The sequence below is a fragment of the Sturnus vulgaris genome, chromosome 7 (assembly GCF_052056855.1).
Source record: "Sturnus vulgaris isolate bStuVul1 chromosome 7, bStuVul1.hap1, whole genome shotgun sequence".
Lineage (NCBI taxonomy): Eukaryota > Metazoa > Chordata > Aves > Passeriformes > Sturnidae > Sturnus > Sturnus vulgaris.
Genome location: NC_142249.1, coordinates 34,248,174 through 34,276,157, shown reverse-complemented (window position 1 = coordinate 34,276,157; position 27,984 = coordinate 34,248,174). Strand labels below are relative to the sequence as shown.

The window sequence follows — 27,984 nt, the reverse complement described above, 5'->3', positions numbered from 1 at the left end:
GGGAGCGGGGCGGGCGGGCAGAGCGTGCCCGCTCGGGGCGCTCCGCGGCCGCGCCCGGCGCTGATGCGCGGCCGCCCCCCGGCTCGGGGCACGGCGGGGCCGGACGCCCCTTGAGCACCGGAACACCGGGGCACTGCGGTAGCGGCGCTGCCGCGGCGGCGGCTCCGCGCCCCCCGCCCGTCCTCCTCTTTCTCCTCCTCCTCCTCCTCCTCCGCCGCGCCACTTCCAGGGGAGGCTGGTGTCATGCGGCTGGCGCCGAGGGAGGGGTGCCCGGGGCCGCAGCATCAGTGAGAGGCGCCGCGCCGAGCCCCTGCGATGACAGCCATGAAGGAGCAGCCGGCGCACCCGGGCGGCAGGGGGAACCCGCCGCCGCCGCAGCCCGACCAGGTGCGACCTGCGGCGGGAGGCGCCGAGGGGCCGGCGAGGGGCCGGGGATGGACGGGGCGGGGGCCGGCCGCCGTCCCGGAGAAGTTGTGCGGAGCTGGAGAAAAGTGTGCGGGAGGGGAGCGGGGGACGCGGGCGCCCTCGGGGCGGTTCGGCCGGGGGGAAGAGGGAGCCCGGCGGAGCTGTCTCGGGGATGCGCTGGGGCCGCCCGGAGGGGACCCAGCCTAGTTCGGGTCCGCATCGGGGCCGGGGTGTCGGTGAGCCCGGCCCCGGTGGCAGCGGGTCCCGCAGCAGTTTGCGCTCCGCTTCCCGCGAGTCGCGCCGGGGGAGCCGCACGGGCGAGGGATGCTGCCCTGGCCGCGGGCAGCGGCGCTGGCACCGCGGGAGCGGCGGGGGCTTGCGGCGGTGCGGGGCGCTCCACATCTCCGCCCGCTCCGCCCGGGGCGGGCAGGGAGCGGCCGCGGAGGCCGGGGAGGTTTCCCGGGGGGATTTTGGCAGCGGCCGGGCGGCAGTCACGTCCCTTGGCCCGACGGTGCCGCCCCGTGGGCTGGCGGGGCTGAGGCTGGCGGGGTGCTGGTGCCTCTCGGTACCGGTGTCTCTCGGAACCGGCTCGCTTCGAGAGTCTCGGGCGGTGTCCGCATATGGGAGATGGTACCGGGGAGCAGCCGAACTTGGATGTCATCCTTACAAAATCGAAGTTTTCATCACCAGATCGCTGCGCCTGGTGCTCCCGGGCGACAGGAGCTGAGGCATCGGGAGGGATGGGGCTGTCCCCGGGGGACCCTCGGGCAGCCGGGGCGGGGCGGGGGTCGCGCCGGAGCGGGAGCCTCGCACCTGCCCTCGGCACCCGGCGGGAGAGGCCCCCGGGCAGCGCTCAGCTCTCCCCCTCCCCGAGCGCCTGAAAATATGCGAACTCCATCGGAGGGGGATTTTTTGCACATTGTCCGTGCGCACCGCTTTTGGTTCGGAACTCCGGCACGCTGAACGGGCTGGCAGGACGTGGGGAGCTGAGTTTCACGTTTTCATTCTCTGCTACATCCATCCACGGAGCTTAATTTTCCTTCGATACTCTCGCATTGGGTGAAAAACGCCAGCAGTGGAAGCTGCTGGGCTCAGATGTGCTTTAGCGAGCCCGAGTCTGAGTACCCAGTCCTGCAAGCACACCCAGGCTGCACGTTCAGCTCTGTCCAGTACCAGTGAAGCCATTCATTTAAATAAATTTAAAGATGTATGCTCATTCTCAGAAATGTATGCACTACGGCACATTTTCATGTAATGCTGATAAAATAATACATTTGATCCTTCTTGAATATATTAACTGTGTAAGTTACATGATCTGAAATAGATGGGTAACTTCCATCAGTACTTAAATTCCATGCAAATAGTAGAAAAGTGAAGATTATTTTAAGTAGACTCAGAGGTTCATGGAGCTCATAAATTTCAAGGACACTGTTTTGCTTCGGAGAGATACTGCTATTGGATGTAATAAAAAGTACTTGAACTTAACCAATCTCTATTTCTTTATATTCAATACAGAGGTGTTGAATTGGCAATTGTTGTTGGAGGTGGAAGTCTTTTCAAAGGGGGGTTAATATTATATGAACAAAATTACCAGTTTGACTACTTTTTTAGGTCATAATGAGGAACAGCAGTAAGATATCAATTTAAAGCATACTAAATGTTAAGGTTTATCCTAAATATAGAAATATGGTTGCCTGAGTGCTCTGGAGTTCTCAGCCTCTCTCAGTGGTGGCTGTGGCAGTCACTGGTTTGTCGGTGGGCCTGGCTGAATGAAGTGTAGGTGTGAAGTCCTGTATATTTGGATTGGGTTTTTCAGACCAATGATGAAAGTTGACATTGAATCAGATTTGATTGCCTGTTCTCTTAGGTGCCAGGGACATCATGCAGTTTGTAACAGCATGGCGTGCAAAATGTTGCTTTTAGTGGATAGGAAGTCTTTCTATGGGTTTGGATGCCCATCATAAGCACAGAGGACTGAATCCTGCAGTGAGCTCCATGCAGAATGAGGCCAGGATTGTAGATGTCCACTCATGCAGCTCTGAAGCCAAGATCCATGGGACACGCTCAGCCCTGGGCAGGGCTGGGCCAGAGGCTGTGTCTTACTTCAGGTTTGTGCTGGAAACCATTCTTAGTGCAGCAGTGTGATGTAGCTGTGATCCTAACAAAAGAATATTATAGTTTCAAAGCTTTTTGTTGGCTTTTTGTGGTTGTAGTTGCAGAACTGGAGCTGTGGTGAGCATGGGGGGAAGAAGAAAATGGGTTCACATGTTCACTCTGCTTTTCCACACTGCACAGCACTGTCATGGGCTTGCTCCTATGGAAAATGCATCCTTCTTAGGGCCTTCAATAAATCCATCTCTGTCTGTGTAGTCACGTTTCACATTGCATGTTGCTGGTGAATTGTGTGAACTTGTAGTGTCACTACATTTGACACCTGGAGTTTATTGACCTATTTATAACGGGAAGGTGTCTGCTCTGAGAAGGGTTTCCTGAGGCATCAGGGCTGGCAAATCTTTTCTGGTAGAGAAGTAGAAAGTCCTAGAAAGAATAAGGAATTGTACCAAGATCTTCCAAGTGTAAATCTCTTTCCTGATTCCAAAGTCTGGTTTTACAGATTTCTCTGAGAGGAGTCATACCGAAGGTGAAGCATTTCTGGTAAATTTACAGGCTTGTGTCCCAAGATGGGATTTCAAATTACAGCAGGCTAATGCTGGGATTCTCCACTTCAAATAAAAGCTTGGATTGACTGACTGAAACATCCACAGCCATCACCTTATAAATAATTGGATATAACTTCATATCCAGCGCTTCCTGTGATAGTACTTTTAAACCAAGGCTCCCCTGGGAGCATCCAATAACAACTTCCATTAACAGTGCTATTGATGTTTTGGCATTCAGTTTGATAAATTAGCCAGATTTATTCTCATCTCACTGCTAAATATATGATGAGTCATATGTATTACAAAAACTACAGTTTTATGTTCAGGTGATATATGGTAGAAAGGAAAATAGCTGTAAATTGCTTGTAAATTTCTGGAATGCTCCATCCAAGTGCTCAGACTTCTGTCACTTGAGCACGGTGTCAGGAGTTAAGGTGGCTCCTTCAGTTCCCCTTAGAGTACAAAAATGAGTGTTTTTCATCTTGTAGCTCTTAAGAACTGTCCTGGAGTCTTGGACAATGATGTTTAGGGATCTATTTTAGAAGGCACAAGCATTTGGTAGTCAGCGGACACAACATATTTGAAAAATATAATGTACCTGAATGACTTGCTGGTTGATGAATGTTGCTATCTTTGCAGATGAAAAACTAAGATAATTCCTCTAGGTATTACCTTTGTGAGGCTTCAGTCTGTTTACAAAAAAACAGATGATCTACACCACCTGGTGCTACTCGCTGTTCTTTGTGTGTGCAGAAGACAGACCTTTGAAATTTATAATCCTTTTCTCCTGAGCCTCTTTTACTCTCCCAACCTGATGCGTTTTTAAAATTGATTTTGAAACAGGAAAAAAAGTGGTTTTTTGTTTGTTTGTTTTCTTTTTTTTCTTTTTTTTTTTTACTGTATGAAATTTTAGAATCTACTACATTATTCTTTTAAAACAGGCAAGGTCAAATCAGATGTTGTGTTGTACTAAATCTGGACGTTATTTGGTAAACATTTAAATTACATGTTTAGAAAAAAAAACAAGGACAACTGGTTACTGTTTGCTTGACTGTCTTGATTTTGGGAGTTGACTTTTTCTGTCTCAGGACCAGTTTCTGTGGTCACCAGACAAGTGGCATATTCTAAAAGTATATCAAAAGAACAAAATATAATTATCTGTGTTTTATTTTTCAGTGACTAAAGCCAAAATAATTTCTGTTTTTATGTCTTTCTTCATTGCTTTGCTTCTTTTTCCCAAAACCAGACTCTGATCTTGTAGTGGGAAAAGCATTGATGGATAGCTGTGTCTGTCCAGAGCAATATTCACCTTAATGAGGTTTTATCAAGGCGAAAGGGCTCTCCCTTGCCCCACTCAGGTCAGTTTGAGCTCGATGGGTCAGGCAGAAACTTGAACTCTTAATCACAACACACAACAGCTCCAGTACTTGAAAGATTTAGTCAGGTGGTCAAGTCCATGTCCCCCACTCCTGTTTGTGTTCAGAGCAGCCTGAAATAAGAAATCCAGTTCTAGTACATAATCCAAAGTGACTTTGCATTTTTCCTGCTTACCAGCCTAGTGGAACTTTTACCTTGCTCTGCTGTGGTGCTCTACCCAACTTACTGGTTTCAACAAGGTTCAACACAATGTCACAAACAGTAGGTAAGGAAAGCCAATAGTAGTGGTGAAATAAGGTGATATTGTTATACCCAGAATTTTTCATAAAGAGCTGTCATTTGAATCTTAACTTAAACTTTTAAACTCTTTTTCTTACATTCTATAGAGGCCACACTATATCTGTGCTGAATTGATCAAGGGGGATTACAGGCTTGCAATATCTGTTGACTGTGTGACCAGCTGCACAAGAAGCTTTTAGGAAAATATATTACCTGTGGTGGTTGCAATATTGTTCAGGATTCAGATTCTGCAGGAAGGCACAGGATGTGTCATCTTTCAAACAGTACATGTGGCCTTTATTCGTTTTCTCTTTGCCTGGTGACTGTTTTGATGTAGTTCAGCTGTACCCGATAGTGGTGATTGGCACAAAAAGCCTGAAGCTTGTCTTCCATCTTCACTGCAGTTTTTGTCTTCTGCTCTGAGCTCTGTGGGGCAGGGGCGAGCAGGATCTTGTTTTTGGAGAGATGCTCCTGATGTTTATTGAGGAGCATCATTGTCTGTGATACCTGGTACCCGCTCTGAGTGTGTGCACCATCTCGAGGAGCTTGAGCCACACACGTTTTCAGTGTCTGCAGAGCACATGAGGATTTTTTTTAATTCAGAAGTGATCAGTGTTCCATGTGTGTCAGAAATTCCCTTTCCTAATGCAGGGAACTTCACCGAGACCCTTCCAGTCCTTTATCCATTCTCTGCCCTGTGGCACAACCACAGAGATCTCTCAGGGCAGGGTGATCATGCTGATGCTCTCCTGCTCTTAGTACCCTCTCCTCATGGTTCTGAAGCCTTTTTGCAGCGTGTCTTGCTTGCAAAACAGCGTGTGGGAACCTGGGCAGCATCATCCAGCACCTGACTTTCCAGCATGTAGAACCCTCCTCTTGCAGGTGGATTAGAGGGATTACTTAGTGCAGTAAATCAAAAACTGTGAAACAGGGCAATCTTTCTGACTCTTCTGTGTTAGAAAGAATTGCGGGCACGTTGTAGGTTACATAGTAGCCTCAGACATTTCAACATACATATTGTATCAGCTATTTTTAAAAACCCTCTCCGTGGGTTTTTTTCCAGCATTTTCCAATTGAATGTATTGCTTCAGGCAAGCTATTTTGATAATTAACAAGAGGGAGGAACTCTTTAAGCAGAGATGCTGTTTGATGCTATTCTCAAATTTGAAAGCCATCATTTCAACACTTTTTAATTACTTGGAGGCATTTGGAGATCATATGCATGTGTTAGTGACACACAAATGTGACCACAGACTCTCTTCTCATGGTGGTAGTAAATAATGCAGTAAGTGATCCCTAGAGGGGTTTCATAGTTGTTTCATAGTTGTTGTTGTTGTGTTTTATTGTATTTTTTTAGCTAATAGAGTTTTGAAATATGTCTGACCTATAGAAGAACCTGTAGCTGTACAAATTTGCATTTCACATATTTTACTTTTTATAACACTATATCTCAAGACACAGGTAATCTCACCTGCTGCCACAGATCCCGTGTCCTGCCAGCAGGTACCTGGAACTTGGTGACACTGTCTTTGTAAGTTTTACAAGACCTGTGTCATATTTCAAGTCTGTGCATCAGTCACAAAATCTCGGATGTCTCAAACTCTGTCCCTTTCCACTTTAATCATGAACTTCTTTTACGCTTCACTCAGCTGCATCGAATGATGTTCATGAATATATGATAGTAAAAAGAACAATGCTGGTGGTGACTGATGATGATAAATTACTGTATTTATCCATTACGAAGGACACTGGATGACCTACAGATCTGAGGCTGAAGCTAAAAGACCTTTTTTAGTCTTTCTTAACACTGCTGGCAACAGCCACATAACTTATTATGTGTTATTTATGTAGAGAATCTGTAAATAGTTTTGACCGATTCTAAGATAAAATAGATGAGATAAAACCCCTCTGGCGTTTGGAGGATATTGCCTAAGAAAATCAATTAGGGAGTATTAAACAATGTGATAATTTAAGGAAAATAATGATTCTTTAAAAGCTTTTGGGGGCATATTTCAGACTGCCTGGGGCAATATTTGCAATTTGCAATTCCTTTGGGGAGCAAAGAAAAGCATTTTGTAGCTTTCCAAAAAACAAACTGGGCCCATATTGAAGTTTTATTTTGGAGAATATGGAGAGAATTCCAAATGCCAATGGGAAAACCATTAAACTTGCTTGAAGTGCTGGGCAAGGGCAAGAAAGTAAATCAAACACTGCCGGTGTGACTGATCAGTCATGCTCTGTGTTTGTTCTCTCTGCTCCTGGAGGTGCAGAGGCTGCTGACCTCCTTTCCCCTTTTCCATCCTAAGGCTTCAGAGCCTGGTTAAATCAAAGCATTTAAGATATATTGGGGGAGTATTTCAGAACAAAGGTTTGAGCATAAGTCCACCTAATTAAGAGTGGTGTGCTGCCGTTTTGAGTATTAAGGAAGAGCTGTTTAGATCAGTGATCTAATAAGAATTCTAAATAAACACATAATTGCTCTAAAAGTTGGGTGATCTGACTCAATGCAGTTCAAGAAGAGTCCCCTGGCCTGCAGTACATTGCAGTTGGGTATGCCCATGGTGGCATTTTAGTTTGGATTAAAAATTTACCAGTGAACCAATCCTGACTGACCCTGATGGATTTTGTCTTGAACCCCAGAGCAGTTTCAGGCTGTGACTGAATTCCCTAGGATGAAATTAAAGAAGCTGATGTGCTCCAGGAGCACCCGTGGGGTGCACCAGCTCTCAGTGGGTGTTGGGTCCTTGGGATCAGACTGGAGCTGGTCCATGGAACCCCAGAAATATAGAAATACAGAAGGTGTGCAAATCAGGTCCTTAACAGGTCCAGATCTGCTGCTCTCTTTGCTACACAGATTTCACAAACATAGAAGATGATGGATGCATGCATGTATTTAAAAGCAGCTGTATGATTTTGGTTTGTTTTTTTCACTTGGCTTAGGCCTGATACAGCTACATTACATGACTGTTTTCTTCCTTGCAGCATTGGATCAATTTCTTACATGTTTGTAGGTAGTTGCTGCTTTTCAAACATACCAGTGTTTATTGCCTCCCCAGTCAAGACAGAAATACACTGACGAATGAGTGAATTGCAGGTGGTGGAGAGGTCTGTTTCACAGAAATGCTTGTGAGGACCACTCAATCTGAAATAGACAGCAGGAAACAACTGGGGTGTAAGTCTCGCTTATAAATCATATGATCTTCTGTAACTGAGATTTTTTTCCTAACTCTACATATGTGGATGTATCTGAAAGAGTTCCACTAACTTGAAAAAGAATGGAGAATGGAGATTATGAAATTGGAGGTTAAAAGCCCTTAAATATCCTGTTAAATGTCCTGTTCTCAGCTGGTTGCAAAATTTCTGTGTGATTTAGGCGGGTCCTTGAAGGCTGCAATTTCAGAAATAACGTCAGTGTTGAGGTGTGTTGTTGTTTTGGGAATTTGAAATGTCAGAGTTGCCTGTGATGGACCTCCAGTGCACATTTAGGGAAAGCTGACTGTGTTTTTAAAATGTTACTGAGCAATGCCATAGGGAGGTAATTCACTGTCTGTTAGTAAGACAGTGATTTGTGGTCAGCACGAGTCTGGCTCACTGATATTTGTGTACTTCTCTGAGAAAAACACTCTGATTTAGGAGTATCCTCACAATCCAGAGGAATTGCAGGAAGGTTGGTGTTGTTGGTAGTTGTCTAAGTGGATTTCTGTCCTTCAGGCAGGAACCTGAGATATGAAATCTAGTGGTCACAGTGGTTGTCATTTAGAGTGCAGTTGCTGCTACCAAAGTGTTGCATTTCCATGTGTGTGTGTTTGCTGTGCCAGTGGAGCAGCCCTGCAGGTGTCTGGGATAACACATGTGCTGCTCCTGCAGAGGGGTTATGGGGTTATGGTATTTGGTTATTACTCACCCCCAAGACCATCTATGCAACTTGGAAATTCCAGGTGAAAGATTTCCTACTGATTTCAATACAGATTGCTTCTGTGAATGGAGTTTCATATTAAAAAATTTGTGTAGTCCTGAAAAAAAGAGACTATATTAGAAAATCAGTTTAATCTGATTTTCTTGTACTATCCATTCTCTATCTATTACTCCAGGAAAATGGTAAATAAAGAGCATACTTAGGAATGTTGGGTGTGATCCAGCAGAGCTTTCAATGATTATCTCTGAAGTGGTTCATAGTAGTGCTAAAGGCAGCATTTTATGTGCATAATTCTATGATTTTGGGTAGAATTAGTATTTCCTGTGTATCTAACCCCAGCAGATTTGGGCTGAAAATTCCTCCTCTGTTCTTTCTGCCAGCACAAACCTGTGTGACTCAGCTGAGCAGGATGGACTCTTAGCCACTCATCTATTTTTCAGTGATCTGTGGATGCTGAGGACCCAGCACTGAGTGCTGCTTTCATACCACTGTGAGTCTTTCCATCATTTCTAGGAACTTGAACTTGCACTGGTGATAAGGAGGAGAGGAGCAGCACACCAAAATTGTCAGCAAATTGCAAAAGACCTGGGAAAAACAGGAGTATTTTTGCCTGTGTTGTGCTTCGTGTGCTCAAGTAGAGTGTGGAGTAATGAGCCATAGTCACATTTACATGGAAACCACTTCCCTTAATGAGGGGAATGGTGTTATCTATTTTACTGTAGTGGATTTCCATTAAAAACAGGACTCCAGCACATCCACCATCTAAAATGTGGGCTGGGATGAGCTTGGTGGAAACAAGGTACATAAATAAGAGGGGTTGGATGGATGAGATGGAGATCTCTGGCTGTGACCAGTTAAGGGAGAAAACAGACACACTGCAAAAAATCCCCTCCAGGTGCTGCTCTGTGTTGCAATCGAGTGCCTGATCTTGTACAAATCATAACAAGAAACAAAAATAGGTACGTAAAATGAAAAGGACAATGAAATAAAGAGCATATTTTTCAAGGCAGGCAATTTAACCCTTGGAAGAGAAATGCTGAGGTAAGTTTTGAACTCTGCCTTTTGATGTCTTTAAATGAAAAACGGTTTCCAGAAAGATACTCAAGCAAAAATGTTTGGCCCTTGGAAAAAGGTAGTATCCCAGGGAAATGTATTGGGTTGGAGTCTGCAGGAGATGGAATAGTGGGGATGCCATGGTGAATCAGTGAATTACTGGTAGTTTTACTGTTGTTGATAGTCGATACAAATGAACTTCTATGAGAATAAAAAAACAAACATTTATTACAATCATCTCTCTTTTTTTCCCCCCCTTTCTGCTGCTTGACAATGATAGAAAGTTCTTCCTTTCCTTTTGATGTGCTACTGTAAATCTTTGTTGTAATAGGAAAGGAATAGTAGATTATCTTATATCTGACATAAAGAGAACTCTTCCTGAAGAGCTGCAGACTGAAGTATGGAATTCTACTGATTTCCATGTAGCACTTGACAAAACTTAATATATATTTGGAGTCTGAAAGCTGCAGCTGTGACTGTGGAAATGATTTCAAAGGCTGCCCTTTGGCTGGATGTGGTTAGCATTCATCCATGACCTGGCATTAACTCTCATGCCAGGACCTTGATCTGACTGTAAGTGCTATGCAAATTTTTTCCTTTTTTGTTTTTTCTTTCCTTTTTCTCCTTGAGAGAGCAAGAATTTCAGTTATATGGCATCTCACTTGCTATAAAGATTTTGAGGAAAGGACTTATTTTTATTCCCTTTCCTTTTAATCACATGGACTATGCAGTGAAAGCAACTTGATTTGTGTCTTCCATGCGAAGGTGCAGTATGATGGTTGGGTTAAAGCAGGCATAAAAACACACAAACTCTTGTTTGGTGACTTTAGCAGGCTGTGCACATGCAGCAGTCTCCACCCAGCTCTGGTGGAGTGACTCCATCTGTTAGGTGGATCACTTGTTCTGCACCTCAGGGAGGTGTTTCCCTCCCAAAAAGTCTTGTTTTACAGCTGGTATGTTGGGACTTACTCTTGAGACAAAGTCTGTATTTAAAAGTATTTGTAGAAGTAACGTTTAATCATTGAAAATGAGTTAACTGGTTCTACAAAGGCTCTTGGATTTGGATTACTGGGAGGCTTTTGCCCTTAAGGAGTTTCTTGAGGTTCTTGGTATGGAAAGAGCTGTGCTTTGAGATTAAATTATTCAGGTGTTTTTCAAAGTAATTAAGGCTTCTAGCATGTAATGTTTTATGTATGCAGGTTAAAAACGAAGGTTGATTAAATCACAACAAAGGGAAGTTTATTCACAAACGACAGACAGTAATGTCTCTTTTGTGACTGGTGGAAGGCTGTTGAGCCCACTTCATTACATTGAATATTGAACCATTATATTAGTGCCATTTTTTCTAAGTGATAGCATTGTTAAAAAGCAGGTAGTAGAATTTGATGCAGTACAGCCCTGGCTGCGCTAAGTAGTGCAGAATGCTTCTTTTTTCTGTCAAGTATCTGATTTATAGACGATTTTTCAGCTTGTGTTTTGGAAATGGCCAGGTGAGCTATACAAAACTCAGCAAGACCAGGAGGCAGGCCAAAGTAATGATTTTCTTGTTGGAAAGTAATAGACATGCCAGTATAGCATGTAATAACAGCAGGTTTTATAGAGTGCTGCAGAACAGTAGGAGTGTGAAACACATACGTTACATAAATTATCTGTGCATGCATTTCTGCAGAGTTTTGGAAAAGAAAGTTCATACTTTTTTTTTTTTTTTTTTTTCTTTTCCTTCTTTTTTCCAGTCACTGAGAGTATCAATGCATTAACTCCTTCAGCCGTTTAAAAACTTTACCTGTTTTATCTCCTCTGGATTGAGGACCTTATCCTTTGGATACCTACACTTGCTGTTCAGGAATCAGTGAATGGTCTTTGAAATCTAGCAGCAAATCAGACCTTACTGTTGCAGGTTCCAGTGCTATCTCTCATTATCCTCTTTGCTATCAGGAAAAAGGAAATGAAGAAACACTTAAGACACAAATTTAGAATATCCGCTATGCACTGTGTCAGTGTGAGACAGCTCATCTGTGCAAGTATTTCTTAATTATTCTGAGTCTGTTTTTTTAAGGGCTACTTCTATAATAACGCTGAGGTTTTGTACTCTCCTGATAGTGTTCCTTGGTCATTGCGAGGATCTGGAGGCGTATTTTGTCCATCATATTTTTTTGGGTCCATAATTTTTCCATAAATTTTGGATATTTTATGTGAGCAGACAGAAAGGCACATTGTCCTGCATGTCTTGTGTTTCCATTCCTGTGCTCATCAGCCCATGCCATGCATTGTAACAGCTCATCCCTCTGTCTGTGATCCTTCCAGTTTATTCTTTCACAGCATCCAGGGAGGTATGGGGCCTCTCCGAATAATTTCTGTAAAAAATAAAGAAACCAAAGTTGCTCGAATTTATCTGTGCAAAGCTTAGAATAGGCAATGTAGGTTAGAAGAACACGGGACACATTTCAAGAGTGCAAATCTTTTAAATTTCTTGGACATTTCAGGCAAGTCCATGAAAAACTAGTGAGCTCTGTGAAATATCTTAAGGGACACTTCATGAGTTTCCACTGATCCTGGAGAAAGCAGAGTAATAGGTGTTTCTTAATCAGCAAAGATTTCACGTTTTTATTCCACTGAGATGGAAACTTCCAGGTGATATTAATAGACCTTTTCCACATGGGAAAATATTCTCCCTTGTTTTTGCCCTAACTTCATAAAGTTGTTTTTGTTTTTTATTTTAATCATGTTTTTTTTTTTTAAATTTTAATCCCATCAGAGAAAAGGAATGTTCCTATGGAGATAATATTTTTATGTTATAAAACTGTTTTCAGTAGTAAGTCTCATGCAAATTGACCTGGATGAACCAGTGACACTGCAATGCCCTGATTTTTTTTTGTTCTTTTAAATTTATTTTTGTTTTGTTCTCTATTTCATCATTATTCCTGTCTCTGTGACTCTTTTTGCTACAAGAAAAATTTCTTACCCATTATCATATGAGCCCTCCATGCACTTCACAGATTTAGTTTTTAATAATACTTATGTAAAATAAGTGTACTTTCTGATCATGCTGCAGTCTTCTGAGACTTGGAGGTATCTGTGCCTTACCTTGAAGTGTTTGAAAACAGCTCTCGGTTATCAAGATTTAACATCATTTGGGAAAAATCAGAAGTTAGTTGGCTTTTAAGATATTGCCCAAAGGCAATATTCAGCATGAAGCCTTCTCTGATGTTGGTGAAGTGAGAAATGTGAGTCTCCAGAAATTTACCTCAAGCATTAAACTTCTAAGTAAAAACAGGATTTGGAAGATGTCAAGAGGTTAATCTGGGTGAGGATGAGCTGTTTCCACCAAGAAAAGTATATTCCTTTATGGACATCTGAACCAGAGCTTTTGGTGGAGAGCCCCACAGCTCTGAATCTGTCAGAGTCACTGAAATATCCCTTATTTTTTAGTGTACCAGGTTGTGGGACCTTTCATTATTTCTCTTCAAAGCAGTTGCTGTATTTTTGAGGGCTCAATTCTTCATCTGCATGGCACCAAAGGCTTTGTTTCTGTGGTTTTGTACTGCAGCAGTTATATTTCAATTCTAAGCATTTCTGAAAGTTTTATTTATATTGTGACAGGGCTTCAATCGTCATCCAAGATTGAATTGCAGTTGGAACATCGAGGGAAACAAAAGCATTTTTCTGAAGTCTAAATAGATAGGATAAGTATCAAGTGGAAGAAAATTAATACTGTTATCTCCATTTTCCATTTTTCTGTTTCAGTTTTTCTAAAATAGCCGTGAATGGGTGTGATTTGACAAACCTACCAGCAGTTTACATTGACTGTCTCTGAAAGAGGAGAGAGTCTTTCCAAACAGAAAAGAACAGAGGGAAGAGCATTTTATTCTCTTGAAGTGATTAGATTTTTAAAAATCACAACATAAACAGAATATTTGCAAACAATCCCATCAAACTGGAAAAAGAGTCAGCAAATTTGTGTATTAGGAAAAGAAGTGGCTGAGGGTACCCATGTGATTTGGCTGGAAACATTTAACCAGAACTTTAGGATTATTTTCATGGTGACCTTTCTTGCTCAAGGACTTTTGGTATTAATAATTATATGCATAAAATGAATTAATTTAATTGAATATCTTTAGCATACCATTTAGTATTATCTTCAATCTGCTGCAGTCTGTGTTATAATTATATGTATATACTGACTTGGAGAGCTCATTCTGAATCCACTGCTGGTATCTTGAACCCCAAGATAAGTTCCTGTTGTTTGGGCCATGCCAACTTTGAGCAGCTGTGGTCCAGCTTTGCTGTAGTGCTCCAAAATCTTGGGGGTCAGACCCCAAGCATGGACCAGTGAAGCAGGAGGCTGCAAAAAGCCTCTGGAAACAGTAATTGGAAGATGAACCAGTTGGTACTTCTGACAAGGATTGTCAGTGCATTCACCCCATTTCAAATCTCTGACACTGACTTTTTCTCCTCCTTTTTGGGACCGTGCCCGAAGAGTCTTTCAGAAAATTGCAAAGAGTCTAATTCTAGAAGAAACATAATAGTTTCTTTTGAGTTTTATTTTTTTGCCACTGACCAAGAGAAGTCTTTTTTTGTGCCTGGATTTATGATTTATGGACATGTATAAAAGCTATTGTCTGTGCTTCTCCCATGGATTATTCATCTTTTTCTTTCAAAATACACTCACATCTCTGGAAGTTGTCCTAGTGCTTGCAATTGAATCTGGAAGTTTGGAGGCATCAAATCACTTGTGATACTAAACCAAGCTGTATTGGATGTAATGATACCTGCTTCCCAGGAGGGTTTACATTTCGGGTAGTGAACATTTGTGATGCAGTTTGAAATGATACAATGGTAGGTGCTTTGAAAATGTTCCCCAGAACACTAAAAGGGCTCATAAACACATGGCTGCTACTGCGGAAAGTTACTTAAGTTTTCATCTTGGGACATGTGTTGTGTAAATTCAGTTGGGAATTTTATCAATATTTGCTTGGATATTAATGAAACCTCTGGTAGTCCTGCTGCTCAGAGAGTAGCTGTGCTCTAATTCACCATGCTATGGCTTTGAAGAAACCAGACTTGCAGGAGTTTCTCTGTTCGTACAAGACACTGAACTGGAGAAGCTGGATGTGATCCATATTAACCTTTGCTTCCAAGTAATGCAGCTTAGAACAAAAAACCCTTTCCTCTAACACCCCTTGTCCTCTGCTGTATAAACCAGTCTTGAGAGGAGTAACAGAACAGGGATTAAAAAACTTACATCCAGTCATCCCCAAGCCCTGAACATTAAGATAAATCACCTAATCCCATTTTCCTTTTCAGAGATGTTCCAAATACCAGTTGTCTGGAAGTAATCTGCCTCTCATTGCTGTGCTGCTGGTCAGAGTAAAGTGGCATGTAGGATTGGATAGTGATATACCCATGAAACAACCATAAAGAAAATATTGCAACAGCTTGTGGTAGTTCTGTATTACTGTAATCACAGATTTTAGACAAGGTGTTGGTAATTTAAAAGCTGGGAAGAGAGATATGGTATGGATAGGCCACCCAGTGTGCACCATGGCTCAGACCAGTGCATGCAGAAAGTGTGTCAGGTCCTGTGAAATTTGGTTTGTGCCAACACCTCGTGTTATGATCCCACTTCTAACACCAATTTAACGTTATGGTCTGACCTCTGATACCAATTAATGTTAAGATCTGCTGGAATAATGTTAGGATCCCACTCCTGAAATAATATTAGAGTCTGAATTAAATTGCAAATGAGACCATATGCTAAAGTCAGTGGTACAGATTTTATTTAACAGCAAGGAATGAGTGAGAGAGATTGAGAGAGAGAAGGGTAGAAATAGGAAGAGAGACAGGGGAGAAAGAGAAAAAGACAGATTATATTCACCACCACATGTTGTTCCTGCAGTGTCCAGCTCACCCTTCTTCTTCTGGTCTTGGTGGTAGGGGTCCCCCAGGTGTTCTTCACTTTTATACAGCCCAAGTCCTGAGTATCCAGAGCCATTCCCACAATTTGTGTGTGTGTAAGCAGTTTCTTCCTTTCCTTGTTTGCCATGGTGGGAGTTTTTGTCCAAAGTAGGTTACTCAGATCTGCATCACCAGGCCTGGCATCTTCCTGTTGGCATGTCTGTGCTTTTCCCACAGTCTGCACAGTGGGATCTTGTCCAGTGTGCTAGTTCCACACCTGGGAAGAAAACCTGGGAAGAAAATCACAGACTGAGCTTGCAGACACTTTGCTCTGGAGTGTGACTGATCAACACTCAGAAATGCCAAACGCTCACAACATCCAGCCTGAGGTACTTGAGGATCTGAAAACCACTTTTTTAAGGCAGAAATGATTACCAACCAGTAGACAGTAACCAATTTTCATGCCACTGTGACAAAGCCTTTTCAAATAATTGCATGAAAATACAACTTTGAAACATGTATTGTCTGTATTTCTAGTGCTATTTATCAGATATGCATCAAGTTGTTTGAATTAATCTTCATTTGCAAATTTCTTTGAAGCAAAGCACTATGACTGACTGCATCGTTATTAATCCCTTGAGTTTATCAGCATGTGGACATCAGAAAGGATGCTGTTTTACTTTGATTGGGCTTTTGTGCAGAGAAAACAGCACATGTTCTGTCCATCTGCTTCATTAAACTGTAAACACAATTCAATTTTGTAACATTTTAATACATGGGCATTAAATATTTTGTGGACCTTGAGTAGCTGTCTGGCTGTTGTATTTTTAAAGCAAATTTAACCTTCTGTTCTAGGTTTCTGGGCTGCCTTCTTTCTTCTTTTTTTTTTTTTTTTTTTAATTTCTTTTTAATTTGAAAGTCCTCTTACCTGACTTTAAACCTTAGATGAAGTTCTTAAATCAGCAGGGAGGATTAGACAAATTTTAGGTATTTCAGCAGAACAATTCAGGTCATCAGTCTTTCCCGGTTAATTATAGAGAGAAGCCTGGGTGACTTTGCTCTTAAATTAGATATCTGCAATGATGGTGAAATGAGCCTGGATCTTAGCCTGGTGAAACAATTTCATATCCCAGTACAGGCGGGTTAAATCTCTAATCCAAAAATATATCTTTTTTTCTTCATTGCTATTAAAAATGCATTCTCAGAGTCAATTTTTATGAACATTTCCTCTGCATAAAACATAGCAACATCTGAGTTGGATTTTCTTCAGCTGCCTGCCTGCATTTCCTTTGAAATGGAGAGGAAACAGAATTAGGAGGACCTAAGTAAGACCATCCCAGGCAGTGAAGAAAGGGGGCTTGGTGTGCAGTGCCTTTGAACCACTGCTCTGATGGTGTGAGGCTGCTGAATCACAATCACAGGATCTACTTCAGGGCTCATTTGTACCCAAATAATGCTGGCATAATTCTGGGTATTTATTAGAGTTATGTCATGATTTCAGAGTTGTCTCAGGCTGCTGGCTCTCAGGAGAAAAAGTGGCATAGTGTCAAAGTGTTCTGGTGGCACAAAATATAAATCTTAGACAAAGGTGATTGACAAAGATTAATGTTTTGTAATTGGGAACATTAGAGAAAGCTAAAGCCCTTTGTACTGTGTATTTTTTAAATACAACCAGCAAGCTGTTAAGAGAAGTATAGTGTGGATCAGCATAAAACCTCATTTTTGTGTGTAATGAGAGCCTTAGTTAGAGTTTAGTAAAAATTGCACTTTGTTTCCTGGCCCTGTTCATGACATCATACTGATACACGTGAGACTTGAGCTGAAGACCTGAGCATGCTTTGAGATCTACACTTAAACAGTGTAGTACAAATATTACACTTTTCACTTCTGAGATGTTTTTTCCCCTGCAATTTAAAGGAATAACATTTCGCTTATGTAGCATTGCCCAAGCTGTTAACAGGCTTGTTTTATGTTTTTGCTGTCACATGAAGAGAGTGGAAATCACCATTGTAGCAACTATATGGCTTCAGAAGTGAAAGACAAAAGTATTATCTTTCTCCTGAAAGCATCAGCTACAGGACAGGTGGTTTTTTTTCCAATTGTTCTCATCAAGTTGCAGTAAAAGGCTTTTTTCCATTCCATTTGTGTGCTTTCTGTTGAGCTTCAAAGCCAGGTTTACCCTTGGATGGCTGAAGTCAGGAAAACTGTTCTGTACAGACCATGGGAAAACTAACTGCAGCAAGGAAGGAGAGAGGATTAAAATGCTGTTTATCAGAGGAGAGAGCTGACCCCAGTGCCCTGAGCTCTTGCACTGTCTGAATGGCCTCACTTGGCATCAGGGTGAGCTCTGTGTTGGCTGGAGCTGTTCAGACCTCGCAGGCTTCGCTGTGCTGAGCTGCCTCTGGTTTGGCACTGCAGCTCAGGAGCATCACTGCAGCCCTGAAAGGAAGGAGGTGACAGAGGGGAATTATTTCTGACCTGTGATCAAACAGCATTTTCAATGAGAAAGAACAGCAAAGAGAACAGGCTGTATTGCAGAGTCGTCCTGACTTCCCCTTGCCTTCCACACTGCCTCCCTGCATTTTGCTGTGCTGGAGAACTGTGTGTGCTCTCCTTCCCTGGTGCTGTGGCACAGGCAGGTGGCTGTCAGGGCACTGCTGCCAGCCACTCCAGAGGATGTTCCACATCCTTATCCCACATCCTGCACGTGATCAGGGTTTGTTTGAAGAGTCTGGATGGTGTAAAGGTGACAGTTTCTGCTGCATGGTCTGTGGACTGACCCCATGGGATAGAACCTGGCAGAAAACATAGCTCAGATACTGTTGACAGCAGTAAGGGGTTAAGGAGAGATTTCTTCCTCCCAGTAATGTTTATTTAAATTTTTGTTCATTTGTGGTGTAAGTGCATCTTCAAGATGCAGTCTCTATGTTTTTTCCACAAAAGAACAAAAAGAAGATTTATGTCATACCAATGTGTGATTAATTTTAAATAATTATATTATTAATAACCATTTCATAGTAAAAGATTCTCAAATGAAGGGCAATAATAATAATAAAGTCTTTCTGCATAGCAACGTTGCTGGGACTTTTTTGAAAAATGTCTCACAGACAGCTCTACATGTCAGCTGGTAAAACCAAAAGTCATTTCAGAGCAATAGTGCTTTTATCATTGTGAGACATAAAAGAGATTCTGATGGAAGACATTTGTGAAAGGTACATTTCTAAAACCTTTCTCAGCAGTGGAGACTGCGGGATGCTCTCAGCTGATAGAGCACATTACAGAGCTTCAGACCAAAGCTGATATTGTTTCACCAGCCACCCTTTCTAAGGTCCTAGCTCTGTGCTGCTTCCCACCTGTGTGTCTGCTGGATTTGTGAGTTAAGAAGATGAAAGGCTCCAGCTCTTACATGTTGAGATAAAAAAGTTCTCAAGTGTCTCGTGTGTCAGCTATTTTTTGTTTTGCCTCTGGAATCCATCTTCTTCATGCACCACTTTTGGTTTCCCCAGTATCATTTTTTTTTCTTCTCTTTGAAAGTGGGCAGCAGCAGATCCTTCACTCATAAAGTGCTCTCAGGAATGACAGGTGCCATGCTAGTGTGCCTTCAAGCTGTATGCAGTCTTCTTCATCAAGGCAGGAGCCCTAGGACACATAGTGTCCCGCTGAAAATCAGGACATTTTAGAATACATTTTTGCATCCATAGCCTTAGTCGTCTTCCTCTCTTTTTGCCATCCACTTGCTGCCACAGTGCTGCTGTGCCAGGGCAGGTGCTGGTGTGATTGTCTCTTCCTGTGTGTTTTAGGGAGTTGAGGTGGCTTGTTAATCAGATGGGAAGCTCTATAAACTGCTGGATTTGATTTGGGAGTGGTGCAGATCATGTGTCCCTCCACGTTCTGCACCTCAGACCCATGTCAGGATGTGCTCCTGGCAGCTGTGGCACCTTGTCCATGGCCAAGAGCCCCAGGGGCTCCTGTCAACTGCAGCACTTTCAGAAGTTACATGAACACCTAAAGGCAGAGAGGGATTCTCTATGTGCCCATTTCTGTGAGTTTGTAATTCCCTATCAGGGAGTGACTGAGAAGGAGGGTAGCAGGTCTTTGAAAGTGCCTTTGTTCACTGCTGGGATAGCCTGGGAGTGACTTTGCCCAACTCTCCTGGGTGCAGATGTTTCCAGCAGGTCCTGGTGCTCGGGAAAATCTGCTGGATTTGTGCTGCAGCCATCCCAAGTCTGTGAGCAGGCTGTGGGCTGAGAGTCTCAGACCCTGGGCAAGCCCAGCTGCTCAGCTCTGGGCTCTGGGTGTCTCACGAGGAGTGCAAGGACAGACCCCCCAGAAACGCAGCCCCTCCCCTGGCAAAGCACAGCCCCCCTCAGGAAGCATGAGCAGCCATCTAGGAAATGGCATTTTAAGAAACTGTAAAATCAGCAGTTGGAAATAATTTAATTGTGCCTCATATATTTCTTTTGTCAGTGCCTCCTGTATTAAGTTGTTCAGTTATTAAAAGAAGGATACCCTCCTGAGATCTCTGCTGCTTTCAGAAGTGCTGGGCAGGGTGTAGCTGCATCCACAGGGTGCTGGCTGCCTGGAAAGTCCTGGTGCCATAACACAGCAATCTGTATTCATGTGCTGTGCTTTCATCCCAAGATCACAGAAGAAACAGGATCATTATTGTATATTAAAAGAATTAATTGTGTGGCTTAGTTCACTGACAAAGCTGTGTATTGAGAGTAGACAGCATTATCTTGCAGGTAGCAGAGGTGCATGACCTAAGTTCATGCAGTTCATTTCTGCAGTTGATCCTGCATCCTGTCAGAACTTCCTTCACCTCTGGAATCCCTTCTGTGGGTTGGGTGCAGGGTGCAGAGCTGTGACCCCCAGAAAAGAGCCCTGTGGTGGATATCACCCATGGAGTTTTCCCAGGGAGGAAGGTGCCCATTTTCTCCAGTAACAGGCAGTGTCTTTTGGCCCTGCTCTGAGGTGGGAAGTGAAGAGCAGAGCTCTATCCCCCCATGTCTCTTTGGAGGTGTTTGCTGCCAAAGCCATAGGGTGAGTCTGTTCCTAAACTTCCATCCCACTCTGACTCCTGGCCTGGGGAGGGGTCACAGGTCCTCCTTGTGCCATTCTTCCTCTGCCTAATTCTCCTGACAGAGGGGTGCTCCTGCACCGTGCCAGCAGCAGCAGACTCTTTTCCCCAAAGGCTTGTCAAAGCTTCCTCAGCTATCTCGGCAATACTTTTATCTATTTATGTAGAAGCAGTATTTAAAGGGAACAAATGGCCTGTGTGATCATTCTGGTGTTCATTTTTTAATGCATTTAATTCCTGATGCTGACACTTCGTTTTTCAAAGCAGGATTAGAACTGCTGAGGGTAAACAGTGCCAGCATTACATACGGCAGGAGTGGGGACCTGTGTAAAGCTCAGCCAGGCTTTCTTATTGACAAAGCCTAATTAAAAATGGATAAAGTTAAAGATTTTTTTTGTTGATAGTCAGATGTCCTGGAATGAACTATCCTGTGCAGCTGTTCTTTTTGTGGTAACACAAGGGGATTTAAACCGTGAGTTGATTCCATTGTCTGTGGTGTCTGGGCATTCCCAAAAGCCATGGGCTGAACATGCCATTTCCATGAGCAACACCTCTAAACCCTTCAGCACAGCCGCCTGCTCTCTATATATATTCTATTTAAAAGTCCTAAAATAATTTCCTGGAGCAGTTCCTCAAGGCAGGCAAGTTGAGCATCAAAGGATTGCCCAAAGCCCTGGGGTGGACCTATTTATTAAGGCTGATTAATGCAATGAATGTGCTGCATATGAATTCAAGGCCCCCTATAAATATTGGACCTCCAAGGGTTTATAGAATCATTTTGGAGACGTGGTTCAGAAGCAGTGCTACAGCCATTGCATTGCTTTATTTTAGGCCCTTTTTTTTTTTTAATCGATTGTGGTTACCGTGACATTGCTTTTAAATTTTAATTTTTATTCAGTGTTTAAACAAATATAAAGCTTATAATAGTAAGAGGCTGTCTTTTGGAATTAAAAGCACTTTTTTTCACATGTTTGTTTCGGGACGGGATGAGTAATGACTTCGGGACAGCTTTGTGGTATAGTGTGTTTTGCTTTAGGTTTACTGACGAATGGTGTTTTCTTCAACCAGCAGGCTGGCAGGGAATTGCAAACAGTGACCTCATTTATCCTGCTAGAGCTCACTCTTCTTGACGTTTTCATCAGCCAGTGGGGGAAGACGTTTGCTGTTCAACTGCTGCCAGCAGAGCTGGCGCTTATTTTCATCTCGGCAAACGCGGTGAATATTCGGAACGTTGTGTCAGTTTAAGCAGTGCTGTGCCTGTCCTACCTGGCACCACGGTTTGTGTTGAGACAGGAGCAGCAGCAGGTCCTCAGTGGCTGAGGCAGGTTGGTTCAGTGATGTATTTCATTGCAGGTTTATGCAGCACGTGCTGCAGGGCTGGTTATGAGGCTGTTTGTCATCTGGACCTCATAGCTGGAAACCATTGGCAAAAATAATGCAGTGTGCTACTCATACTTTTCCTCTTTCATAAAAGATGCAGGGAAGTCTACACATATGTAACGTTGTTGTCTTGATCTTTAGGAAAGAAGTCAATGAACCTACTGCAGAGTCATCATTTTCTTGTCTTTTTTCAGCTTTTAGCAGGGAACTTAGAAGAGTGTTTTGCAAAATCAAGGGTTAATAGATGATCTAGTAATGAAATGCTGAGAGAAAAACGATTTTTCCTGTATTCCTAGAAACAATAGAAACTCTGAACAGTTACCTGAAGTGCCTCCTACTCTAGATTAGATGTTTTCATTTTGTAAAATCAGGCTTAGACTTTCCCTCCAATACACAAGTTGTATAAAGTGTAAAGTGCAAAGCAGCCTAATGTGGTGCTGTGTTGGATAGCAGATACTCAAGTCTTTCTTTTCTTGTTGTAACCTGGCATTAGCAATGCAGACATAATCCCTACAGTGTGTGTTGTGGTAGAGAGGGACAGAAGTGTCCTGGCAGATGCAGGTTTGTAGACTGCCAGGTTTCTTTTATACAAGTCCTGGCAGCGATTTTGATGTGAGTCTTATTTAATGGAATGCCTCAGAATATTTAAAAAAAAATTTAGTGCTGTAAGAGTTCATATAAATAATATTTACTTAATATTCTGTAGTTTAAAGGAAAGAATACCTAACAATAATAATTAATAATAATAATAACAACAATGATGGCTATAATAATTTCAGTGAATTTCCAGACTTTCACAAGTTGTTGTTAATATACATTGTGTTTTTCCTGTCCCATTTTGCACCAAGTTCCAGAAGGATGTGTAGAGGCAGGTGTGATACTGATTGGGGTACCCAGAGCTTGTTTTGAGTTTGGAAGAATTTTCCTTTGGAAGCTATTTAGATATCTGCCAAGAATATTTCTAGTTCAACTGAGAAACAACGTAGTGGATGCACTGTGCAAAAAAAAAAATTAAAAATCTATAAGACAGAAGAATTAGTGGCTTCTTGTGGTAGTAGTGGCTTCATGAGTAGATTTTAGGCAAATTTGAGTAGATTTTTTGCAACTTTTAAGGTTAAAGAAAGGCAGACTACTAATGGGCTTTTTTGCGTAACTGAAAGCTTATTGAGTTTGCTAGCAAGTTTTCTCAATCATGTAATTAATTAACAGTAAATACTATTGGAAATTGTGCTGTTATGCAGATTACCTTTCCTGATTTCAGATTCTTCTGGAATAGGTTGAACTCTGATATTTACTCTGCAGCTTCAACTGAGAGCAAACACATCCATCTCAAAGACAGGGCTGGCTGGTTTGCTGCAGTAGCATAATGAACTCATCCTGAGTAGTCATTTATTCAGTATCTCTGTCCATATCACTGCATCAGTGTTTAATCCTTAACAAAGCTGCTTGTTGCTGTTCTTATTTCCTGATTCTAGAACACGTTGCAAACAGCACAAAGTTCCCGTACTGTCATTGCACTGGACTTGCAAAATCATTTGTTTTGCTGTCCTGAAAACAGTACTTTCATATAACTATGCTATTTTGATGGTATTTGTTGTCATCTGCCTCAGGAAATGATAGTGGCATCTTTGACATCTGAATTATATTTCATATTCCAGTCTTGTGAAAAAACCCTATCATTATTTTCTAATTTTAGCTGCTGCTTGTCCATGGCCACCACAACAGGATTTTTAGGAACAGCATTCTAAATATCCACAGTTACATACTGTTTATTTTCAAGATATTTAAATATCTTAAATATCAGACTGATATTACAGATCTAGATATAGATAAGTACTGGCATTTAAAATGTACATAAATACTTTTTAATAGATAAATAATGACACAGAACAATGAAATGTATAAGGCTTGCAATACCATCCATCCCTGCCCAGCCTCCAAGTGTTTCTCCAACACTCCAAAAAAACCATGGAGATAGGTTTTCAGTGTTTGTTGTGTATCTCTCTTTGGTGCTATGTGCTGTTAAAACAGGCTTTTAACAAAGCAGAACAGCCTTCCTTTATTTTGGGCATCTCCAACCAGAAAAGTCCCACACAAGTAAATAAATGTGGTTTAAGGCACCAGAGATGCCCAGAGCTGTGTGCAGTGCTGTGCAGCAGGGATGCAGCCAGCAGAGCTGTGTGGGCAAAGCCTTTCCCTGCAGGATTTTTTATGGACTAGGGAGATTGGTGTGGTCAATAATTTAATATGCATTTTGAGCACTTAGAATGATTTAGTGTATTACATAAATGGAAGAGGGAAAAGCTATATCTATTTTTTCCGGTTCATTGTTCATGACGATAAGAGGAGTTTTATTAACTTCACAGTTGGTGCTACTCTGTTAATGCTTTTAATTTTTTACTGTGTTTTGTTTTAATCCATTAAAAAACCCAACAAACCAGGATTATACTGGTTTGATGGTTTTTGTGCTTTGGAATGCTTTCTTTTTTCTTTTTGTCTCCCCTTTCTGGTCTTGTGTTTCTTATTAGGAAGCTGCAATTCTTCATAAAACTGGCAGGTACAGTTTTGGCTGAGTATTCAAACCTGAATAATCTGTAATAAGCATGCAGGAATAATGTAGACACTGAAAAATGGGGGAAGACTCTTCACCTGTATTCTCTGTTAGTTTGAAGGCTGAGAATGCAATATAAATCACTTTTTTTTTCAGTAAGTAATGCAATACTAGAACAGTAGAGAAGGGAAAAGATATACATTCATTACAGAATACAATTACGGAATTCATTACAGGAAATATGGACAAATAAAGGGCTGAAGAAAAGAGTGTGAGAGACGTCCTTGTCCCTTACCTTTGCCTATGAAGTGTTGCAGGTCTGCAGAGGAGTCAGGAAGGGGTTTTGTCTTTCTGTGTGCTCTGGAGGCTGAACTGGAACAGGCACAGGTTGGTTGTGCTCATTTGCCTGGCTTTTAAAGCACAGAACAATCTTTATTCCTATTTTCCTTAGATTCTTGTTTTGCTCTTTGGAATGAATCCACAGCACTGATAGTGTGGGGAGTAGAAAACCCTGAAAATAGGTAGGAAATGTAAAACCTGAATTGGAACCAGAGTATGTTTAGGAATTTGGATGAATATGGCATATTGGAAAACTAACTTGATTAGACAGTTCTTCAAAACAGGCTAAGGATATTTGGTGGCCAAAAACAGCAACAATTTGCCACAGAAGTATATTCATATATGGGAAAATGTAGAAAGTTATGAAAGGATATGGAAAGAGCAGGGAGGGATAGGAATAAGAAAATGAGTAAGGAGTGCAGACAGACATTGCTGTCAGAGGGCTTTCTCTGTGTGTTATCTGCAGACAGTTCATTTCGGAAAGGAGAGTTCTTTTTGGTCCAAACAACAGCTGTAGAAACCATTAGAGGTGATTACCAGGGCAGCTTTGTAGGATGATGCATAACAGATTATCACTTAAAATTACTAAAACTTTCTGAGTGTAAATGTTGCAAGTAACAGTTCAGCTTTGTGGTACATCCATGGCCAGCATGATCGAATGAGCATTTAATAAGAGGCTTGGAGCTGCATTCATGTCCTAAACAAAGTTTAAATGCAGAAGGATTCAGATGAAGCATTGAAGCTTAACCAGCCTTTATTAGAAAACAAATCAAAACAAAACCCAACATTTTGAAAATAGATTATTGGTATTGAGTCATGCTTGGTTTATTGTTGTGATGGACTCTTATAATCCAGATACAGGTTTACCACACAATTACAGTTATTTGTTAAATGAGAGTGTATAAATTCTCAGCAGGTATGAAGATACACTGTAGGGCATTTTCTATTGTCTAAATTCCAGAAGGGTGCTTCATTTATGTTGAGAGATCCATAAAATTTAAGAGAGTAGTTCAGGATGTGTGAAGAAGTCGATAAAGAATTGTCTGCTTCAAAAACTTTCTTTGTTAAACTACTCTATGAAAAGAGCTTAGAGAAGTAAAAGTCTTCAGTCATAGAAGGTTTCAGGGCTTACTCAACCAAAGCAATAGCAGCTTTGAGGGATCATCAAGGGCACAGCTCCAGAAGATGATTTATATAGAGTCCTACCTTGAGATTCAATCCCCATTTTCTCTGCCTGAGGTGGTTGGTGTGTCTCACTATCAGCAAAGCCCCCATGGAGGAGGAGAGCCTTTTGTAATGATCCCTTCAGTAGGGCCTCTTCTGCCTTTTCTTTAAAAGGTGCTCCTGTCAGTGCACTAATCCTTGATGTGGTTTATGAGGTGCTGCTGGACTGCTGCTTATCATTCTCTTGGAAGTTTATGTTTGGGTGACTCCTGTGCCTTAACCTGTGAGATACAGAGTGCATCAATAAGAGAAAAACGGGCTCAGTCTGGCTTTCATCTGCAGTCACCTCTGATGCTGGCACTGGTGCTCCAGAGCTGCAGCTGAAATCAGAATCTGGGGTAATGTGTTGTTTAAGAAGCTGTTAAAAAAATAGCCCAAACCTGGTTAATATTCTTGTGAAGATGCACACTGTACCGTACATCCTTCTGAAGCAGGATGAACCCTAATCTTCAACTCTGTCTTTTTAGCTTTATTTTCTGCAAGAAGTGGCTGTTAACCCTGAAACAGGGTACTAATACATGGTAGAATGAGAATTATTTTCACAAAATTGCAAGAACATTTCCAGATTCTGAAATAAGGAAAGAAAAAAAGAAAGTCTTGTATATCTCATTTTTCTGCGCTCAGATAATGAAGGAGACTGTTGTGAAAACTCATACTGTTCATAATCCTTCTCAAAATTCATCTTCTTAATGTTTGGCAATATTTAAAATCTTAAGCATGTGTGTGGAATACTAACTGAGGCAGTTTTAAAATTAATGTTACCTCAAACATGTTTTGAATCAACTTCCAGTGAATTTAATTAATCATTACTTCTCTGGCAATTCAAATTTACATATTTTTAAGGCTGGCTCTGATCCATGTTGGCATCTGAAGTACGAAGATCAGAACTCCTCTGAGTAACAGAGTGAGGCATCAAAAAAATACTGGAACTTGAAATGCCCTGTGAATTGTTATCTTCTGCCTTATAAAAAAAACCTCTGGATTTGGCAGACTGAAGAGACACTGTGCAGCCACTGAAAAATATTTCCTTTCAGAACATGCTGTGTAGTCTAGCAAAGGCAGCCCTCTAGGGCACCTGTTTGCCCTGGAAACCATGGCCATGGAGTGCACTCAGTTTCCTTGAAACTTGGTAATTCAAAATGTTTGGAAAGCAATACATGACTGTTCTGCTCATATTATCCTATCTCTGTCACCAATAGTCCAAGAAAAATATATCTTTTAGGTAAGAAATAATGCAGAAAAATGTGAGTAAAAATATCTGTTCAGATAGATATGTCATGACAGATGTGAAGTGGATGAGTAGTGGTACCTTTTGTTAAATTGGAATTAAGGAAATATTTATAAAAAGAGCTTTCTCAGTGGGAGAAAGGCTTGAGGGCTGTTTTATTGCAGTGTCTTCAGTGATGTGCAAACGAGCATGATGTGAGGTAGATAATTTTACTGGCTTAGCTGCACTGGCTTAGCTGCAGAAGAAGATTTGTAGTTATGAATTGTTTCTTCCACTACTGCCTTCAAGAGAAGAAGAAGAAAAAAAGAGACTTTCTTCCCTTATAAGCTTCTAGGGAAGATGAAGTATCATTCCTGCTAGACTGCTGAGTGCACACACAGGTTTGGGATTGGAAGTGGTGACACTGTCTCTGCAGAGATGATGGAAATTGCCCCATCTCTGGGTGAGCATCAAAGGAAAGTCAGCTGCTGATGTGGAGGTTTTTTGCAAGACTCCTTAGGAGAAACATCATGTGTGCACCTCAGCCTCTGCTGTAATAGCACAGGGTTCTCCTTTCCCATCCACTCATCTGGTGGACGTGTGGTGGGAGTCTCTACA

At 41.9% G+C, this 27,984-nt stretch overlaps 1 protein-coding gene across 3 annotated transcripts in view; it reads left to right on the top strand.

Annotated features, from left to right (window-relative positions):
- Window positions 1-27,984, top strand: part of DPP10 (dipeptidyl peptidase like 10) — a 428,896-nt gene that overhangs the window by 190,206 nt on the left and 210,706 nt on the right. Inside the window, exon 1 of one of the 3 annotated variants that reach the window (XM_088168347.1) lies at window positions 60-387. The exons of the other annotated variants lie outside the window; for them this stretch is intronic. Within the exon in view, the coding sequence (XP_088024473.1) occupies window positions 316-387 (72 nt within the window). The 5' untranslated portion in view covers window positions 60-315. Of the gene's footprint in view, window positions 1-59; window positions 388-27,984 lie in introns of those variants that run through there. 3 annotated transcript variants of the gene reach the window in all.